Raw genomic sequence first — 15,855 nt, forward strand, 5'->3', positions numbered from 1 at the left:
CGAATCTAACTTTTGACACTCCACTGGTTGCGTAGGATCTTTAGGACTCTTATTTAGGTCATGATAAATACTCCAATATTTTTATCTAATTAATGTATTTTATTGGTTTTTAATTAATCTATTATCTTAGAATTAATTAATAAAAGCTCAGAAAATTTTTCTTTTAATTTATTTTAAAAACTCTTACTTTATTATTGACATTGTGACTATACAAGATTAAGGGCAACGGCCCGTTCATAATAAGCTGCGTGATTACATTGTTTATTAATTGTTTTAATTATTATTGATTTGTTGTATATTGCATCGATACTTGATTTAAGTGTTAGATTGGACCCTAGAGACATGGGGTGGTATGCGAATAGAATTCACTTAGACGGTGCTAAGTAATGGATGAATTGGAAAGTTTTATTTTCTAGATTGCCTGCAGGCGGAATTTTGAGATGTGATGAGTTGGATGTGATGGTTTGAAACTGGCAAAGTAAGCCCAGTGTTGATTGATGAATGATGATTGGCAAAGTAAGCCCAATGATGAATGATGTATTGATACTGGCAAAGTAAGCCCAGTGATGATTGTGAAGTGGTATATAAGATAAGCGAACCCTAGTTATGATTCGGGCATGATAAGCCTTCTTTTGTTGTAATGAGAGGGATACACGCTAGGTACATAACTGAAGTGCAATCCGCGACAACAAAAGAAAGTGAGCTCATGGGACAGGGCATAGCTAGCGGTTGGGGAGGAAAGATTCCGCGGAGGAAATCTTAGATTACACGATAAGTTAATGGATAGTAATAAACTGGCTTATGTGGAGAATATTTGTTTGGCTTCTTCGATTCAATATTATCTTGTTACCTGCTAACTGTAAAGTAAGAGGGGTGGTTGGGTTGGATTATTTTACTGGGTGATTTATCACTCACGGATACGTCTGTATCCTGGCAAATTGTTTGCTTCGGCAATCAATTTGCTAGAGGGCGCAGGATTCACTGGAGATGATTCAAAGATGTTGCAGTTCAACACAGAAAGAATATCAGGAACGAAGATCTAGTATGCTTCGAATTTGTATCAAGCCTAGAGTCAGCTCTGAAGTTATTGTATTTTGAATCAGTAAATTTATCTTGCGACTGTAATAGCTAAACTTTATTTTGAAAAATTATATTTATTTAGCAAATTTTCTTAAAATTTTATTTTATATTGCTTCCGAAAAGTCGGGGCGTTACAACATCTCCATATTTCAATGCCCTATATTCTTGGTGATGTTTTAATTTTTGTGTTACTCAATCAATTATTTTATATCTCACAATATATAATATTTTTTACGATTTTGAATTTTTTTAAATAAAATTATTTGAGATCTATGAAATAATATCCATATTTGATATAAAAAAATATTATAAATTAAAATATATAGCCAATTTTTTTAGAAGTTCCAAATAGTAAACAAGACCAAGAATATGAGACGGAAGGAGTAGAATATTATACTATAATATCTATGTGGAGAAACTGAAGACTTTTTTTTTATCGGTAAAAGCCACATTTTATTAAAAAAAAGAGGAAAGAGATTCCAACCAAGGGTTAGAAAATACATATGGGACAAAGCCCAATCACACCTAGAAACAAATCCTATAACAATCCTATAACAGGCACAAATCCTATAACACCTGATGGCCTAAAGAGCTCAAATAAAACAAATAAAGCCCAAAAACCCATATGGCTACATGAAGACTTATCAAAATTGCTATGAGTACAACACTTTTTGGACAACACTTGTACACCACCTTGTGTGAGACTCTTTTTGAGGTCCCAAACAAACGTCATTCAATTTGTTCAAATAAAATTTTGAACGGTCCCTGTAAAAAATCAATTCAACTACATATCGGTAACTTCTTGATCCATATGTTTTTTTTTGGTCCGTCCGATCAGAGACCGAAAAAAGAACGAATAGCTCAAGCAATTACCGATATCCGGCTGAACTAATTTTTTATTTTGTATGGGACCCTTCAAATTTTTTTTGAAAAACTTAAATGGCTCACAACATTTGTTTGGAACCTCAGAGTAGATCCCACACAAAATAGTGTACAAGTGTTGTAGCTTACCATAGCTGGGGTCGACGTCTTCTTTGGGACGAGAAGCTTTTCAGTGCTGAGCGGGTATCACGTGGTGCCCGCTCGGCGAATCCGGGCCGTCCATTTCGGTTTTGGACAACTCGGATTTGGAGAGGGAAAAAGGAGAGAGAGTGTTGAGGTGAGAGGAGAGAGAGAGTGATTCAATCCGGGCCGTCCAATACTCTTGACAGCTCGGATGTATTGCTCAGGCACTGCGTCAGTTGGGTGATATGGTACCCACCTGGCACTGAAAAATTTCTCCTTGGGTGGGTCGTGCATACACTGTTACACGAAAGGTTATATATTTTTTCAAAGTTTCCAGCAAGTTGCCCGCGTTAGGTGTAGAATGCTGCGGATACGAAAAAACGAAAATGTAAGAGTCCATGTTAAGTTTCCAGCAAGTCGTGAATGGTTTTTTTTTTTTTTTCGGGGGATCGGCTTAACCAGGTGTCTCCCTCGGTTCAACTTGTCCGGGTTTAGTGCAACTGATTTGCATACTAATCAAAAATGTCAAGCGTTGGGGGTGTTTACATGCATATACATGCATACCTTTTATTTTCTCTCTCTCTCTCTCTCTCTCTCTCTCTCTCTCCTCTGAAATTCTTTTCCTTTGTGCAAAACTCCTGCAATCTATCCTTTCATGGCGTCGGTAAGTTTATTCATTCCTCTCCCAACGCCAATTCTTGTTGATTTATATGTACATCTTTAATTGGGCTTATTCTATTGTATTAGGAGATCTAATCCAGAAACGATGTAGATCTTGTCAATGATTGTGATTTGTTTTGTTTGTGTATTGCGAATTCCCGACAAATTGTGGTAGCTCCATGGAAATATTAAATCACAACATGATCAAATGACGATAACTTGAGGATATTTGATTGCAGAAGATCAAATTAATTAGACGTTTCAGGTTCATTTTTCGAACAAAGATTGTGCTGCGATTGTTCTATGTATTACTTATGAATTCCGTTACGAGGGTTCTTGAAAAGGTGAATATACCTAATCAATCGCATCATGTTTTCGCATTTTTTTACATCCGGGTATGAGAAAGAGGGTACGTAGGTCTATAGTTTTATCGATCTCAACTTCTTTTCTTTTCTCCAAAAAAAAAGACTTCATTTGCGTGACTGCAACTTATGTGACGCAACTTTGAGCGGGGTAAACCAATCACATTGCATTCACAGTTGAAAATCGTCATTATTACATACTTAGAAGCACGTATAAAGACATTGTCAAAATGTTTTCGTTAGAATGTGGAGAAGGTCTAATCTTCTATACCAAAAAAATGTTTTTACCTCTGTTTCCGTGCAATTTCCGCCGTATAATTGAACAATAGTGTCTCCCCGAAAGGAGTCTTTTGGGTAGATGTGACCTACAATTTGTCATTAGAGCTCATTTACATGCTAACCAGTTCTTCAATTTGCAGCACATTGCTATCTCTTTTGATCTCCACGCCTCCAAAATCTCCAATCCCAAACTAACTTTTGCACATTGCTCTCTCTCTTTTGCACAAAATAGTATCTTACAATCTACAGATTTCATGTGTTACTATACAATGCAAGTTACAAGTCACATGGTGATTCTCGGGTGATGCCGCATTAGCAACACGATTTCCTATTGTAGGGCAAGTTCCTATGATAGGAAATCGAAGAAAGTATCTGGGTTTTTTTTCTTCTTAACTTTTGATCCGAGTATACGTATGGCCTGTAATATATGCAATTAATGTCGAGCTTTATGTATCATACCAATGACAATTTTTACTGTCTGAATGGATTGCAAATGGCTACTTTGTTACTTTCATGTTCGGTACGCATGCTTCAATTAATTGAAAGCAGAAGGTTTATTAAGAATTTTGTGATTCATGCAGCAGGAGAAATCTAGGCCTTTGCCAAAATTCGGTGAGTGGGATGTAAATTATCCGGCCTCAGCCGATGGTTTCACAGTCATATTTGCCAAGGCTAGAGATGACAAGAAAAGCAACGGAACTGCTGCAACCATGGCGGCACCACCACCTCAGAGGAACGATCATCCGCAAAGACAAGAACAGAAGCATCAGTATCCTATCGAGGTACACCACTACCTCCAAATTCTTTTGAATCATGCCGCCCTGATGGTTGTTTAGGGTTTGTCCTAAAAATCATCTACGGATCCATTCCTATTTGCTCATTTTGTAGGGGACGAAGTGGTTTTGCTGTTGCTGAAACCCAGCTGCTTTTAAGAAGGGCACGAGACAGAGAATGAAGATGTGACAAGAAAAGAGGTGAGAGGTGAGAAACAGGAAAACAGCCATACTTGGCTACAAGATCTTGTGTGATTGGAACCTCTTACTGGTTCTCTCACATTGTGACTTGTACATAAGTTCTTTTTCCGTTGACATTGTTCAATAGAGAATGAAAGGGACAATTTAGTTTTTTTTTTTTTTTTGAACAGCAGAAAATTAAGGGTCTACAGAGATTGGACGAGGTGTTTATGAAAGTGAGGATTATGTATTTTTCTTTCAAATCTTCGGCTGTGAAATTCGTAGATTACCTTGCAAAATATACACATCTGAGAAAATAAAACAATCTATTAAGTTCCACGCCCACTTTTAAGGATACAGATTATTGCATACTTCCTAAAAAAACACCCAGGAAACAAAGAAAGCATTGCTCCAACAATTGTATAACAAAAATGATTTTTGTGAGCCTCATTGTATTAAGTTGTAAAAGATACATAGATGGCCTAGTCACAGGCGCCTTGCGCCTCATGAGATAATTATAAACGCTTACTAATAAAGTTAAGAAAGATCCATCCAATGCACAATAGCTTGGTTATTCTTTAGAAGCTGAAGGAACATTTATGAAAAAGGTTTCCTACTATTAGGCTTACTTGGGATACGGAAGCAAAACTCTATGCAAAAAGCTGGATTATACAGCGTTGCCTTAATCGCCTGTCACCATAATCCCTCCAAGATTTGCAAACTTGCTACCTTATTGGAGGCCGAACTAGGAAAGTTGAGTTTTGATTCACCGGATGGTCGAATAAACAGGCAGGCCCAAACTTGCAAATACCCAACTGTTCATAATACCGGCAAATTTTCCTGCCCTGGAGAAGGTGAAAAGAGTACCCATGAATGAAACTAAACGAATCGCTATATAATCACATATTTTGCCTTTTTTCCACATTTATAGAGGCTTATGTAACTTTTTCCCATTTAATGTCTCATGTTTAAACCTTACCAATTTATCAGAAAAAGAAATACAAAAAACTTCTCTATCGAGCACCTCATTATTTAGGAACTTGGACATAGGGATCAGAAAAAACTTCGAAAGCAATGAGGTTGTTAACGTACCGGTCTTAGAGGCAGGCCCTTGTCATTCAGAACACAATCTGCTTTTGGAGCTTGGTTTTTGGGGTGGTGATACCTACATGCAGATTTATATTTACAAGTCCCAGTTCTCTTGAAGAAATCACACTCGGGTACACCAGGTCGTTCTGGGTATTCTTCAACCTGGCTAGAGATATAGGTTTCCTTCGCCGCTGGAAGTGATAAAATATGCCATGTGCTTTCATCTGGAAAATAGGGGGCCTAGCAAATGAAGGGTTTGTGATATTAAAGCAGAGTAATATCTATTGAGAAACATCAATCCCATATTCATCTCAGAACAATAGAAGTATAAAGAATGAAATATTCGAAAGCAATGAAAGCAATGAGGTTGTTGATCATTTTTCCAAAAAGAGGAACAGAAGCATAAATGATGAAATAGTTCGGCATATATAGTAGATGATCAATACTTCTTTTGGTCATTGATCACTACGTGCACAATGTAACATATCACATGTGATCATAGTTTAACATTAACGCTGAAGGGGAAGAGAGGTTGGTAATTCAACCCCTTTTTCTTTTTACGTTTTAACATGATCACCACTTGTTCAAAATGTTGTGCAAGAACACGTGTCCATCAAAGTCCATATCTAAATCCATTTTAAATAGTTTTCTTGATCATTATGTTCAGTTTCCTTTTAACTTGAACAATACCTAAACAAGAAACTACCACCATATTTAGCTTGGGTGGTATCTCCAGCAACCAAGAAAGGGAGTGTTTCAGAGCGCGTCTCAGTATCTCAAATTCTCAAAAAGCAAAATGAGAACAAGGATCCGGAATGCCATTAATAGACATCAAACCCGTAATCGTCTTTAGTGTATAGAAAGAGAAAGAATCAATAACAAATTTTTGAATTGTGTCCTACTGTTTTTCATGTTACAATACAAAATAAGGAGACAACCCACTGGAACATCTTGGTGCGGTGGAAACTGGCATTGCCATTTTTTTTCAGGTTTTCAGACCATAAGGCAGAAAACGTTAAACCACTTTAAAAAATCTGCTTCGTGAAATATCACCAAGAGGACTAGAGGGGATAAGAGAAATAAGTGCCCATAAGTGTGTGCAAATGTCCTGGATCATAGGACTAAGCAGCAACACATTGTCAGATAGAAAGCTGTACAAAATCTAACAGCTCCAACTGTGCACCACAAATTAACACTGAACTGATGATACCTGGTACCCATTCCATTCAGGAGTTGGAAGAGCCTCTTGAGGAAGGAAATGCATCGTAGACATGTAGGCCGAGTGGTTCTCTTGGTAATATGGAACAGCTTTATCAGATAGCACATGCGTTGACCACGATGCTTGAGCTGGGTGTGATGCCCCTGATGCATTCAATGGAATAGATTCCCCATTATAATGTATTGCAGGAAGGCTAAATTGACCACTACATTCGTCATTCCGTGGTGAGCTATTAGGGTCATGTCCTCCATCACCAGTAGGATTAGGATGGTGAAACCTGCAGCGAGGTCCATATCCACAGGAACCATTTCTCATGTAAAAAGGACACTCTTTTTCTCCCTGTTGAAAAGAGGCTGAATAAACTTGAGGATATGATCTTTATATACAAACACCAAACTTTGCATGGCATTTGTCTACTCCCGTCCGTCTCATTAGTTTCTTCATTTTCACCTCAGTCTTTAATCGGATCAACCAATGATGTATATGCGTGACTACTTTTTCAAAAGTTTACCCACCAATAAAAAATTACCAATGAAAAATTATCAACAAACTACCCTATTCGCTGATCCAATTAACAACTCACCGTCCAAAATAAACAAACAAAATGAGACGGATGGAGTACAAACTAGGAATCACATTTAGTAATGCCTAAAACAAAAATGGAAGGACAATTATATGTGGGAAAGATTATGTACCAATCGAATTGGCAAACCTAGAAAGTTGAGCTCCGGAGGAGCAATTTCCGCTTCAGCTTTGGAGTGATTGTATCTACAGGATTTTCCATATTTGCACCCTTCTGCTGTGAGGTAATACTGTAACAAACAACTAAAACGCTCATAAAAAATGACGTCCTGTATATGGGTAGCAATTAATTCCTAGATATCAGTACCAAACATAAAAATTAATGCATATCTAACACATTCTTTCGCGGCTTTGCTAATATTTCACTTAGCGAACAAATCTTAACTCATTCATCTTCCCACATGAATATAATTATGCATATATAAATAGGGATCCGATTTCTCTGCCATTGGAGAAGCCTCTACAGTCTCACCTTGTCCGTTCATCTCAACAATCAATGGTTAAAGAATAGTTCCTTCCTGCGAAGAGTCTTTGAACAAAATTTAACCATTAAAAACAATTTTGGACGGTTGGGATTGCACAGACTTCTCTCTACAGTCCAAACACAGACAGCAAAGCCATTTCCTATAAATACGACTCCAGTATATAATAAGACCATAATAACAGGAGTAACAAATCTAACCTTGCATTCTATATTCTCAGGTTTCTCCAAAACCCCCTCCTTGGCCTTCTCTTTCTCCTTCTCTTTCCCCCATTTCTACAACAAATCAATATGTAAAAAGGATCTTAATTCCCAAACCAAAAACAAAACTTTACAACAATCCAATCCCCAACATGACTCAAAAATACCTGATTTGCCCTTCTCACAGTCACAGGGTGATTAAACCTGCAATTCAGCCCAAACTTACACGTCCCCGTCCGAACGTAATGCGGGCAATCCTCGGCGTGAGGCCGGAGTGGGTGCAACACGCCGCCCCGATCATTGCCGTTGATGTTCTGGCCCTCGTTCGATCCCAGCCCTACGTTGTCTAACTTCTGAGACAAAGATTCCACCGTTAAACCATCGAAATCGAGAGATTGCTCGTCCGATCGGGGTTTGGGATCAGAACTGGTGGTGATTGATTCAAAAGTCTCCATCTTTCGTCCGCATTTCGAAACCCTAGAAATGGAGATTTGATCGGGAGTGCGTGCGTATGTATATATGGGTGTAGATATGGAAGTGGCACTTGTTGGAGAAGAAACGTATCTAGACAACCAGTAAAAGCTCTCTCTCTCTCTCTCTCTCCACTGTGTCTGGAGTGGGCCCTAATTTTGACTTATGAGTTCACATGGTTGACAATTTCTGACTTATTTATTACATGGTTGACCGGTGTTTACTAAAATAATTTCTGAAGATGCTAAAAATTGTTCTTTAATTCAATTTTTTTTTTCTTGATAAATTTTGATTCGATTAAGTAGCGAAAATTTTCACGCGAATGATGCGGCGAAAGATGACGGCTTTGTTTGGTTGAGAGTTTAGTTTATTTTTAGTTTTGGTAGTGGGTGGAAAGAGAAATTTAATACCTGTGTTTATTTTTAGTTTTAGTTTTGTGTTTATTTTTTATTTTTAATAATTGAAAAAATAGGGTAATGATTGAAGAAAGAAGTAGGGTAATGATTGAAAAACAGAACTAAACTAATAACCGAACAAAGCCGACGTGATCTTGTGTTTTCCCTTTACAACCGAAAAATAATGATTCAAGGTTGATAAATGAGTGGTTTAAAATTTTTGATTATATTTAGAATCTAAACAAGTGTTAAAAGAAAAAAGTTTCGAATTAATTAGTTTACTAGTCAAGCTGATATTAAACGAGTTTTAAATGGATCGGAACCAAGTTGAGCTTGAGTACCTTTATTTTTGTAACAACATAAGCTTATCTAGTTGACTAATTAATCATTTTTGTAACAGTATAAGCTTATTTAGTACTAATTAATTTTTAATGAAAGAAACTTCGAGTTTTGATTCATTTAAACAACCCTATAGTTATTTAAAGTTGAGCTCATTTCAATTTCAAATTTGAGCAAGGCTACGCCCGATCCTTGCTATTAATCGGGTTACTTTTGGACATTTCTTGTTCTAGTGTGGTCCAAGTTGTGAGCGAGAGAAATACACAACTATTTTGATTTGTAGAAAGCCGACGCTTAGAGCACACACAACAGACTTTTCATTTTCAAAGTTTTAACTACATAAGAGAGCCATCCCAAAAATATCCAATAATTGCTTCAGTGACTCGCTAGAAGAGGCGAGGACCAGTTTTAGGGTTAAAAATAAGTAGTAATTGCTTTCTCTCTCTTACACCATATATTATTCTCTGTTCTTTTATTATTGCATTCTTCATGGCATCGATCAAAAATCAGAGTTTCATGTGCTTAGTCTGAATTATTTCTCTTCTTGTTTCTCCACTCTACCACAAATTCCCTAGCTAGTTATAGATTGCAAACCGTAGATGGAGTTTGAAAACATGGAGTTGATGTCCAGAGGCTCTTCAAAATTGCGGCTGCATAAATTGGAAATGTGGACCATTAGCTAGTAGCCACTATGTATTAAATACTGCACGTAATAGTATTAAACGTATACTAATTTTTGAGTTTTTCAATAAGAAGGGTGAGCTCACCCTATATTTTTGTTTTTGTTTTTAGACTAGTGCCAAATACCACTTGTTTCTATTAGAAAAATACCAAAAATATCAGTATGTCGATTTAGTTAAAAGAAATGGGTGGTCTTAAATAGTGAAGATATTGGACTAAATATAAAAAATACAGTTTTAATGAACAATGTGAACTCACCCTAAATTTGAGCTTAATCTCTGTGAATTGTAGCTTTATCTATCTCTGTTCAAATCCTCTTAATTTGACGGAGAAACGAAAAAGAATACGAGTACACAAGTGGAGAGACAAAAGAAAATACAGAGTTTTGCTCGTGTTTTATAGCGTTTGCGCCGGACGTTAAAAAATGATGGCCCGACTTTCTCCACTTTAATATTCTTGCCTTGTCATGTTATGCCATGCCGTGCCATGCCAACGCATATCGTGCCCTGTCGGGCCTATTTCCAAACTTGTCGTGTTGGTCCCTGCCATCTCATGCAAATGATTCCACAAATCCAGGCACACAAATTTTTTCATTTTTTTTTCTTCTTACTAAAAAGGGAAATATTTTTGTCACTTCTTTTATTGTTAACGCCATTCTCCTGCAAGTATATTTTTTGTGAAAAATACACTTACATGGAGTGGCGTTAATAAAAATACACTTGCAGAGGAGTGACATTAATAAAAAAAAAAGTGACAAAATCAGCATCCTAATAAAATTAGCTTTATCAACCTTAACCAATCCAGCCAAAACCTCCACCCCTCGATCCTCACGCCTTTCCACCTCATAAATGCCCAACCGTTTCCGCCAAACCGTCCTCCTCCAACTACATCACTCTCCATCTATTCTAGATCAAAAAATACATGCACTTTGTACTAATATTTGTCCGATTCACAAAACGAAAATTTACAAAAAAATCAAATTATTTTTAATAGAAAAGTCAAATCTTTTTACCATTAGTACTTAGATATCAATAAATATTTTAATTTAAAATAAAATTTTGAATTTTTTCTTAAATTCATTAATTTCTTAACATTGTTTTACTTGATGAGACAAATATTTTGAGACGAAAAACCATAGGATTCTCCTGTTTGCCTTATTTATTCAATCACTTCACACTCTAAAACCGTTTCTCAGGATCCAACTCTCAAAAACAGTCGAACACTCTGCATCATGGAGCTCTGTTCCGTAGCCCACCTCAAATCCCAGCCCCTCTGGCTCCTCCTCCTCCTAACCCTCGGCTCCATCTCCCTCCTCAAATTCACCCTCTCTTTCCTCACCTGGGTCTACGTCAACTTCCTCCGACCCCCCAAAAACCTCAAGAAATATGGCTCGTGGGCCCTCGTAACCGGACCCACGGACGGCATCGGCAAGGGCTTCGCCTTCCAACTGGCCCGCAAAGGCCTCAACCTGATCCTAGTCGGCCGGAACCCGGATAAACTATCCGAGGTTTCGGATTCGATCCGGGCGAAATTCGGGCAGACCCAGATCAAGACCGTGGTGGTCGACTTCTCCGGCGACTTGAACGAAGGGGTGGATAGGATTGAAAAGGAGATTGAAGGGTTGGATGTCGGGGTTTTGGTTAATAACGTGGGGATAGCGTATCCTTACGCGAGGTTTTTCCATGAGGTGGACGAGAAGTTGCTGGCGGATTTGGTTAAGATCAACGTCGAGGGAACGACTAAGGTGACTCAGGCGGTTCTGCCCGGGATGGTCAAGAGGAAGAGAGGCGCGATTGTGAATATTGGGTCCGGCGCGGCTATTGTTATCCCTTCTGATCCGTTGAATGCTGTTTATGCGGCCACCAAAGCGTGAGTATTCTTTTCGATTTCCTTGTTTACGTTTTCAAGTGATGCTTTTTTCCGGCTCTCTGTTAGGATTCTTCCTTGTGGTTTTGATTAGAATTTGAAGGCCTTTGGCCCAACGGCATATGGCGCACTCAAGTTGTAGGAGGTAGGAGCTCAACTCCTCCTCCAAGGCGTTAAATCTAATTATTCTAACAATACTGGTTTTAGCCGATAGAAAAAAATAAAGGTTCGTCGAGACCTCCAATGGACAAACTCATATTTAGGTGTAAATTTGATTGAAAAGTTTATCTGTTTTAAGGATCTCTCTATTCAGCAATGATAAATTTGGAAGCCATGAAGCAGCTTTAGAAGTTTGATTTGTAAAGAGTGTCCTTGATTTGAGTGAGAAGATGAGTAGAATCTACGGAGTACTTTTTAGTCGTTTCACGAAAGTTAAAAGTATTGAGTAGCAAAGCTTTATACCATATGGAGAACTCCAATGGGCAAATTCAAATCTAAGCATAAATTTTGGTAAAAGCTTCATTCATGGCATACTTGTAAGTTTGAGAGGGAGAAAATGGTCGCCAAAGATTTGAGTCTCCCTTGATTTGGTTAAAAGTTTGAGTAAAAAGTCAATTTGATAGGGGTTTGGGTCAAGCCATGGAGCGAGATTTAAGGAATTTTACTCAGATTTTGGTTCTGAATTTAAAAAAGAGTGAGGATTAGAGATAGTCTAAGGGACAGCTAGGGCCCAATCCACGAATCAAGAGACATTTGTTTGGAAATTTCGAAGTTGTGTTGTGCGTGTTTTGATTGTAGTTTCATGCTTGGGGTTCAACCCTATGTTTGGATGCAAAATGTCATAAGGAAAAGAGAAAATGGATGGATGAAGTTGTTTATTCCTAAGAAAGCATGAAAGTATATTAGTAGAGTAGTTGTATGAGATAGAATTTGTGCTGATTCAATCGGTTCTCTCAAGAAAGGAAATAGAACTGCTGATATTTCCTTTCTCAAGAAAGGAAATGACATGTTCTTTTTTCCTTTCAGTTTCTCAACTGTCAAATGTTTTGAGAAGTCCCACGAATGAGGTTTTTGATTCTTATTTGACATGGTACATAAAACACTAGACTGCTTACTTATTGACTATCAAAACTGTGTCTTTATTCTTAATTTTCCTTTTGAGTTGTTTGTTTCCTTTATGTCTGCTCATTCCATTATACTGATAATATTCTAGTGGGGATCACTTCCCGCTTCTTTTTGTTTTCGTGAGAAAGTTGTTTTCAAAGTATTTTTATTGACAAACTGGGCTTCATGATTTGAAATACTGGATGCCTAATGTTTGGTCTGGTGTTTTTATTTTCAGATACGTTGATCAATTCTCGAGGTGCCTTTATGTGGAGTACAAGAAAAGCGGGATCGATGTGCAGTGTCAGGTACTCTTGATATTATTTTTGGAGCCCATACTGCATACCTGCGCCTAATTTAATTCACTTCCTGTCACGTTTGCATTTATTTGCATTGCCATGTAATGTAACATGCACATTATACCAAAAGAGTTCTTCACATTGATCCCGGATCGCATAGGCACCATTTTATTACAAAAAAAAATCGTCCAGATGAGAATATGAAGACTGATATGTGCTCGACAAGTGGATTTCAACTGATAGACTGCACTCATCCTCGGCATTCTATTTCATCATTGTTCACATCATAAATGAGATCACGTTGGATGTAAGGCATTACAGCTCGGAAATCATATTGTTTCCATCATGTATGGGGCTTTACTGAACGACTGAGAAGGGGATCAAGCTAACTTTTGTTTACTCATACAAAATCTTACTTTCATCAAGAACTGCAATTTGGTGAAAACACAATTATGTGAAGGTCTTATGTGAATGATTTGGTTTCATATCCATGTCGATAATCTAATGAGGTCCTTTTCACTACAGGTGCCCTTGTATGTGGCGACAAAGATGGCATCAATCAAACGATCCTCATTCTTTGTTCCATCAACTGACGGTTATGCTCGAGCTGCCATGCGGTGGATAGGCTACGAACCGCGTTGCACTCCTTACTGGCCCCACTCTCTTCTGTGGGGATTGGCAAACTCCTTGCCGGAGTCCATTATTGATGCTTGGCGTCTCCGGTTCTGCCTTGCAATTCGAAAGAGGGGTCAGCTCAAAGACTCTAGGAAGAAGGAATAGAGACACCATTCTTACTCTTTCTGGTTACCTTCTTGTATCTCATTTACTATTTTCTTCAGACGGCCAATGCGGATTAGGATATGCCGTTGGAGGTTAGTTTGCTATGTGATTCCACTAGAATTTGAGCTATTGGACTTCAAACTTATGTTGTCCTTCATGTACTTTGTACCAAGTTCCATTCAATCTAGCTGCTTGCTTTTCTTATGCGTTGCTCTCCTCTTTGCAATTTCAAGTTATTGTATATATATATATGATTAATAAGGATTACAAGCTCCCCAATCTCCTCTCAATTGTATCCCTCAGTTTTTCTTGGTTATGCCCGTCTGGATGGACTTGACCACTTTCCGGCCAAAACTTTCCGTGCTTGACCATTCGGATGGCCATCAGCCATGTTCGGATTTGGTTTCTTGTACTTGCCATCCGGACGGCCTTTCGACCCGTCTAGACGTAGTTTCCCTAAACCTCCCGAATCGTAGCCACACACAATTCAAGTAAATTAGGTGAAACTACCGTATCAGCTTGTTGATCTTGGCGGTATCGTTTAGCCACCTAACGGAAAAAACTTGGCGTGCGGTCATGAGTAAGCTAAGGTTGGTTGAGTATTGAGTAGCGAAATGACTAAAGCTAGAAGGAAAAATGCTAATCACCTCCCATTAGCCGGTGAATAATTGCAAAAAATAAAAAATAAAAAAATTGCGTTAATTTTTGCCAAAGGTACACAGATATTCGCAAAAGTATATTGATATTTGTGGGGTGGCGTTTCTCCGGAAACCCTTAGCTGGACCTCTAGTTCGATATGACTTATAAGCTCTTTCTTTAGTCCTAACCCTACAAGGCAAGGAACAACCATTAGTGCCTAACAGGCCAGTGATGACCGGAAATGCACTCCGATAGTTAAGTAAGTCATTGATCGAGAAGATGAAGTATATAGAGCTCTTAGATGAATAGTAACAGCCTACCTCTTTAGGGTATGGGACTGTACTTTATATAGGAACTCTCGACTTAACCTCCAAGTCACCTCGTGCCGGACACAAGCCCTAACTATTAGGGGTGACACCAGGGATGACATACTTAACCCAAGTGGTTATGTTAACGTCGCTGAACAACTTACGCTTCCCATAACCATGGGTTGTGTTAGTCCTGACCCAACTCTGGACGATTCGTATTGAACCACGCTTGGACAATATGATCAAGGGCGATCTATTGGCAGTTTGGCACCGGTCTGACATACATGGTTCAGCCCAAGCATTTAGCCTATTGAGGCTCCTGGTTAGCCAGACCCAAATGGAAACAACTGATTCGGCCCACTACAATACTTTTATAAATGTGCATTGAAGTGCCAACTGTTTCGACTTTTACGCGCGCATTGTCCACCGCGTAGCGGGCGTGGTTAGACGGATACTTCACCGTCTATAGTATCTAACTCAAAATTAATTGACAATGAGAGTGTAGAGGCCACGCAGGCTTATATATTAATTTTGGAGGTAATTATTCTTTTTTGGGTAGTGATTCTCACGCTCCATTATTTTTCGTTTTTTTGTTTGTTCTTGGTGGGTACACCAGCGAGGTATTGATAGTGACAGATTGGCTTGTGGGGCCACTCAGGAAATTGAAAGATTGAATCAAACACCTACTTTAAAATAAACGAACGACTCGGATCATTTGCGTGAGACCCCAGAATGGGCCCCACACGCCGATCTGTACCCTATGTTACATCACAGTCGGTACCCATAATGGAGTTCATAAACTAAGGCCCCGTTCCAGAACACCTTCTTAAAAAATAAGTACTTATTTCACATTTTCAAACTCAAAAATAATGTAAATGAAAAATAATTTTTCAATTTTTTTTGCATCGTATTAAAGATCTCAGTGAGATCTATCAAATAAGATCCATATTGCATATTTTTAAATTTGAATAAGCCTATAATTTTTGAGCTTGAAATTGCCTTCTTAAAAAATAAGGACTTAAAACGCGTTCTGGAACGGGGCCTAATACTCCTCAAACATCT

General features: G+C 38.2%; 3 protein-coding genes across 4 annotated transcripts; 2 read left to right on the forward strand and 1 right to left on the reverse strand.

Annotated features, from left to right (window-relative positions):
- Positions 1 to 2,618: 2,618 nt before the first annotated feature.
- Positions 2,619 to 4,635, forward strand: LOC131298000 (protein NOI4-like). Its single transcript, XM_058323249.1, has 3 exons — positions 2,619 to 2,749; positions 3,968 to 4,168; positions 4,275 to 4,635. Exons 1-3 carry the CDS (start codon positions 2,741 to 2,743, stop codon positions 4,299 to 4,301), a joined length of 237 nt encoding a protein of 78 aa, XP_058179232.1. The 5' UTR covers positions 2,619 to 2,740; the 3' UTR covers positions 4,302 to 4,635.
- Positions 4,636 to 4,757: 122 nt separating this feature from the next.
- LOC131297998 (zinc finger CCCH domain-containing protein 67-like) lies at positions 4,758 to 8,525 on the reverse strand. 2 transcript variants are annotated; one of them, XM_058323248.1, is made up of 6 exons: positions 8,064 to 8,525; positions 7,912 to 7,959; positions 7,343 to 7,459; positions 6,639 to 6,986; positions 5,432 to 5,668; positions 4,758 to 5,184 (listed from the first exon to the last, which is right to left on the reverse strand). In XM_058323248.1, exons 1-6 carry the CDS (start codon positions 8,364 to 8,366, stop codon positions 5,065 to 5,067), a joined length of 1,173 nt encoding a protein of 390 aa, XP_058179231.1. In that variant the 5' UTR covers positions 8,367 to 8,525; the 3' UTR covers positions 4,758 to 5,064. The 2 variants fall into 2 exon arrangements, with proteins under 2 accessions (XP_058179231.1, XP_058179230.1); XM_058323247.1 differs by having other exon boundaries at positions 7,912 to 7,986; positions 8,079 to 8,524.
- A 2,206-nt stretch (positions 8,526 to 10,731) lies between these two features.
- Positions 10,732 to 14,050, forward strand: LOC131336443 (very-long-chain 3-oxoacyl-CoA reductase 1-like). The gene is made up of 3 exons (XM_058372293.1): positions 10,732 to 11,666; positions 13,006 to 13,075; positions 13,592 to 14,050. The coding sequence occupies exons 1-3, from the start codon at positions 11,029 to 11,031 to the stop codon at positions 13,844 to 13,846; spliced, it is 963 nt and encodes a 320-aa protein (XP_058228276.1). The 5' UTR covers positions 10,732 to 11,028; the 3' UTR covers positions 13,847 to 14,050.
- The last annotated feature ends 1,805 nt before the right edge of the window (positions 14,051 to 15,855 follow it).

Source organism: Rhododendron vialii, chromosome 8a, assembly GCF_030253575.1.
Source record: "Rhododendron vialii isolate Sample 1 chromosome 8a, ASM3025357v1".
Lineage (NCBI taxonomy): Eukaryota > Viridiplantae > Streptophyta > Magnoliopsida > Ericales > Ericaceae > Rhododendron > Rhododendron vialii.

Coding starts and splice junctions, on each gene's coding strand:
- LOC131298000 (XM_058323249.1), top strand. Junction 4,169..4,274: donor AGCATCAGTATCCTATCGAG/GTACACCACTAC, acceptor CTCATTTTGTAG/GGGACGAAGTGGTTTTGCTG.
- LOC131297998 (XM_058323247.1), bottom strand. CDS start 8,366: ATGGAGACTTTTGAATCAATCACCACCAGTTCTGATCCCAAACCCCGA. Junction 7,987..8,078: donor CTGTGAGAAGGGCAAATCAG/GTATTTTTGAGT, acceptor GATTTGTTGTAG/AAATGGGGGAAAGAGAAGGA. Junction 7,460..7,911: donor CTGAGAATATAGAATGCAAG/GTTAGATTTGTT, acceptor TGTTTGTTACAG/TATTACCTCACAGCAGAAGG.
- LOC131336443 (XM_058372293.1), top strand. CDS start 11,029: ATGGAGCTCTGTTCCGTAGCCCACCTCAAATCCCAGCCCCTCTGGCTC. Junction 11,667..13,005: donor GTTTATGCGGCCACCAAAGC/GTGAGTATTCTT, acceptor TTTTATTTTCAG/ATACGTTGATCAATTCTCGA. Junction 13,076..13,591: donor GGATCGATGTGCAGTGTCAG/GTACTCTTGATA, acceptor TTTTCACTACAG/GTGCCCTTGTATGTGGCGAC.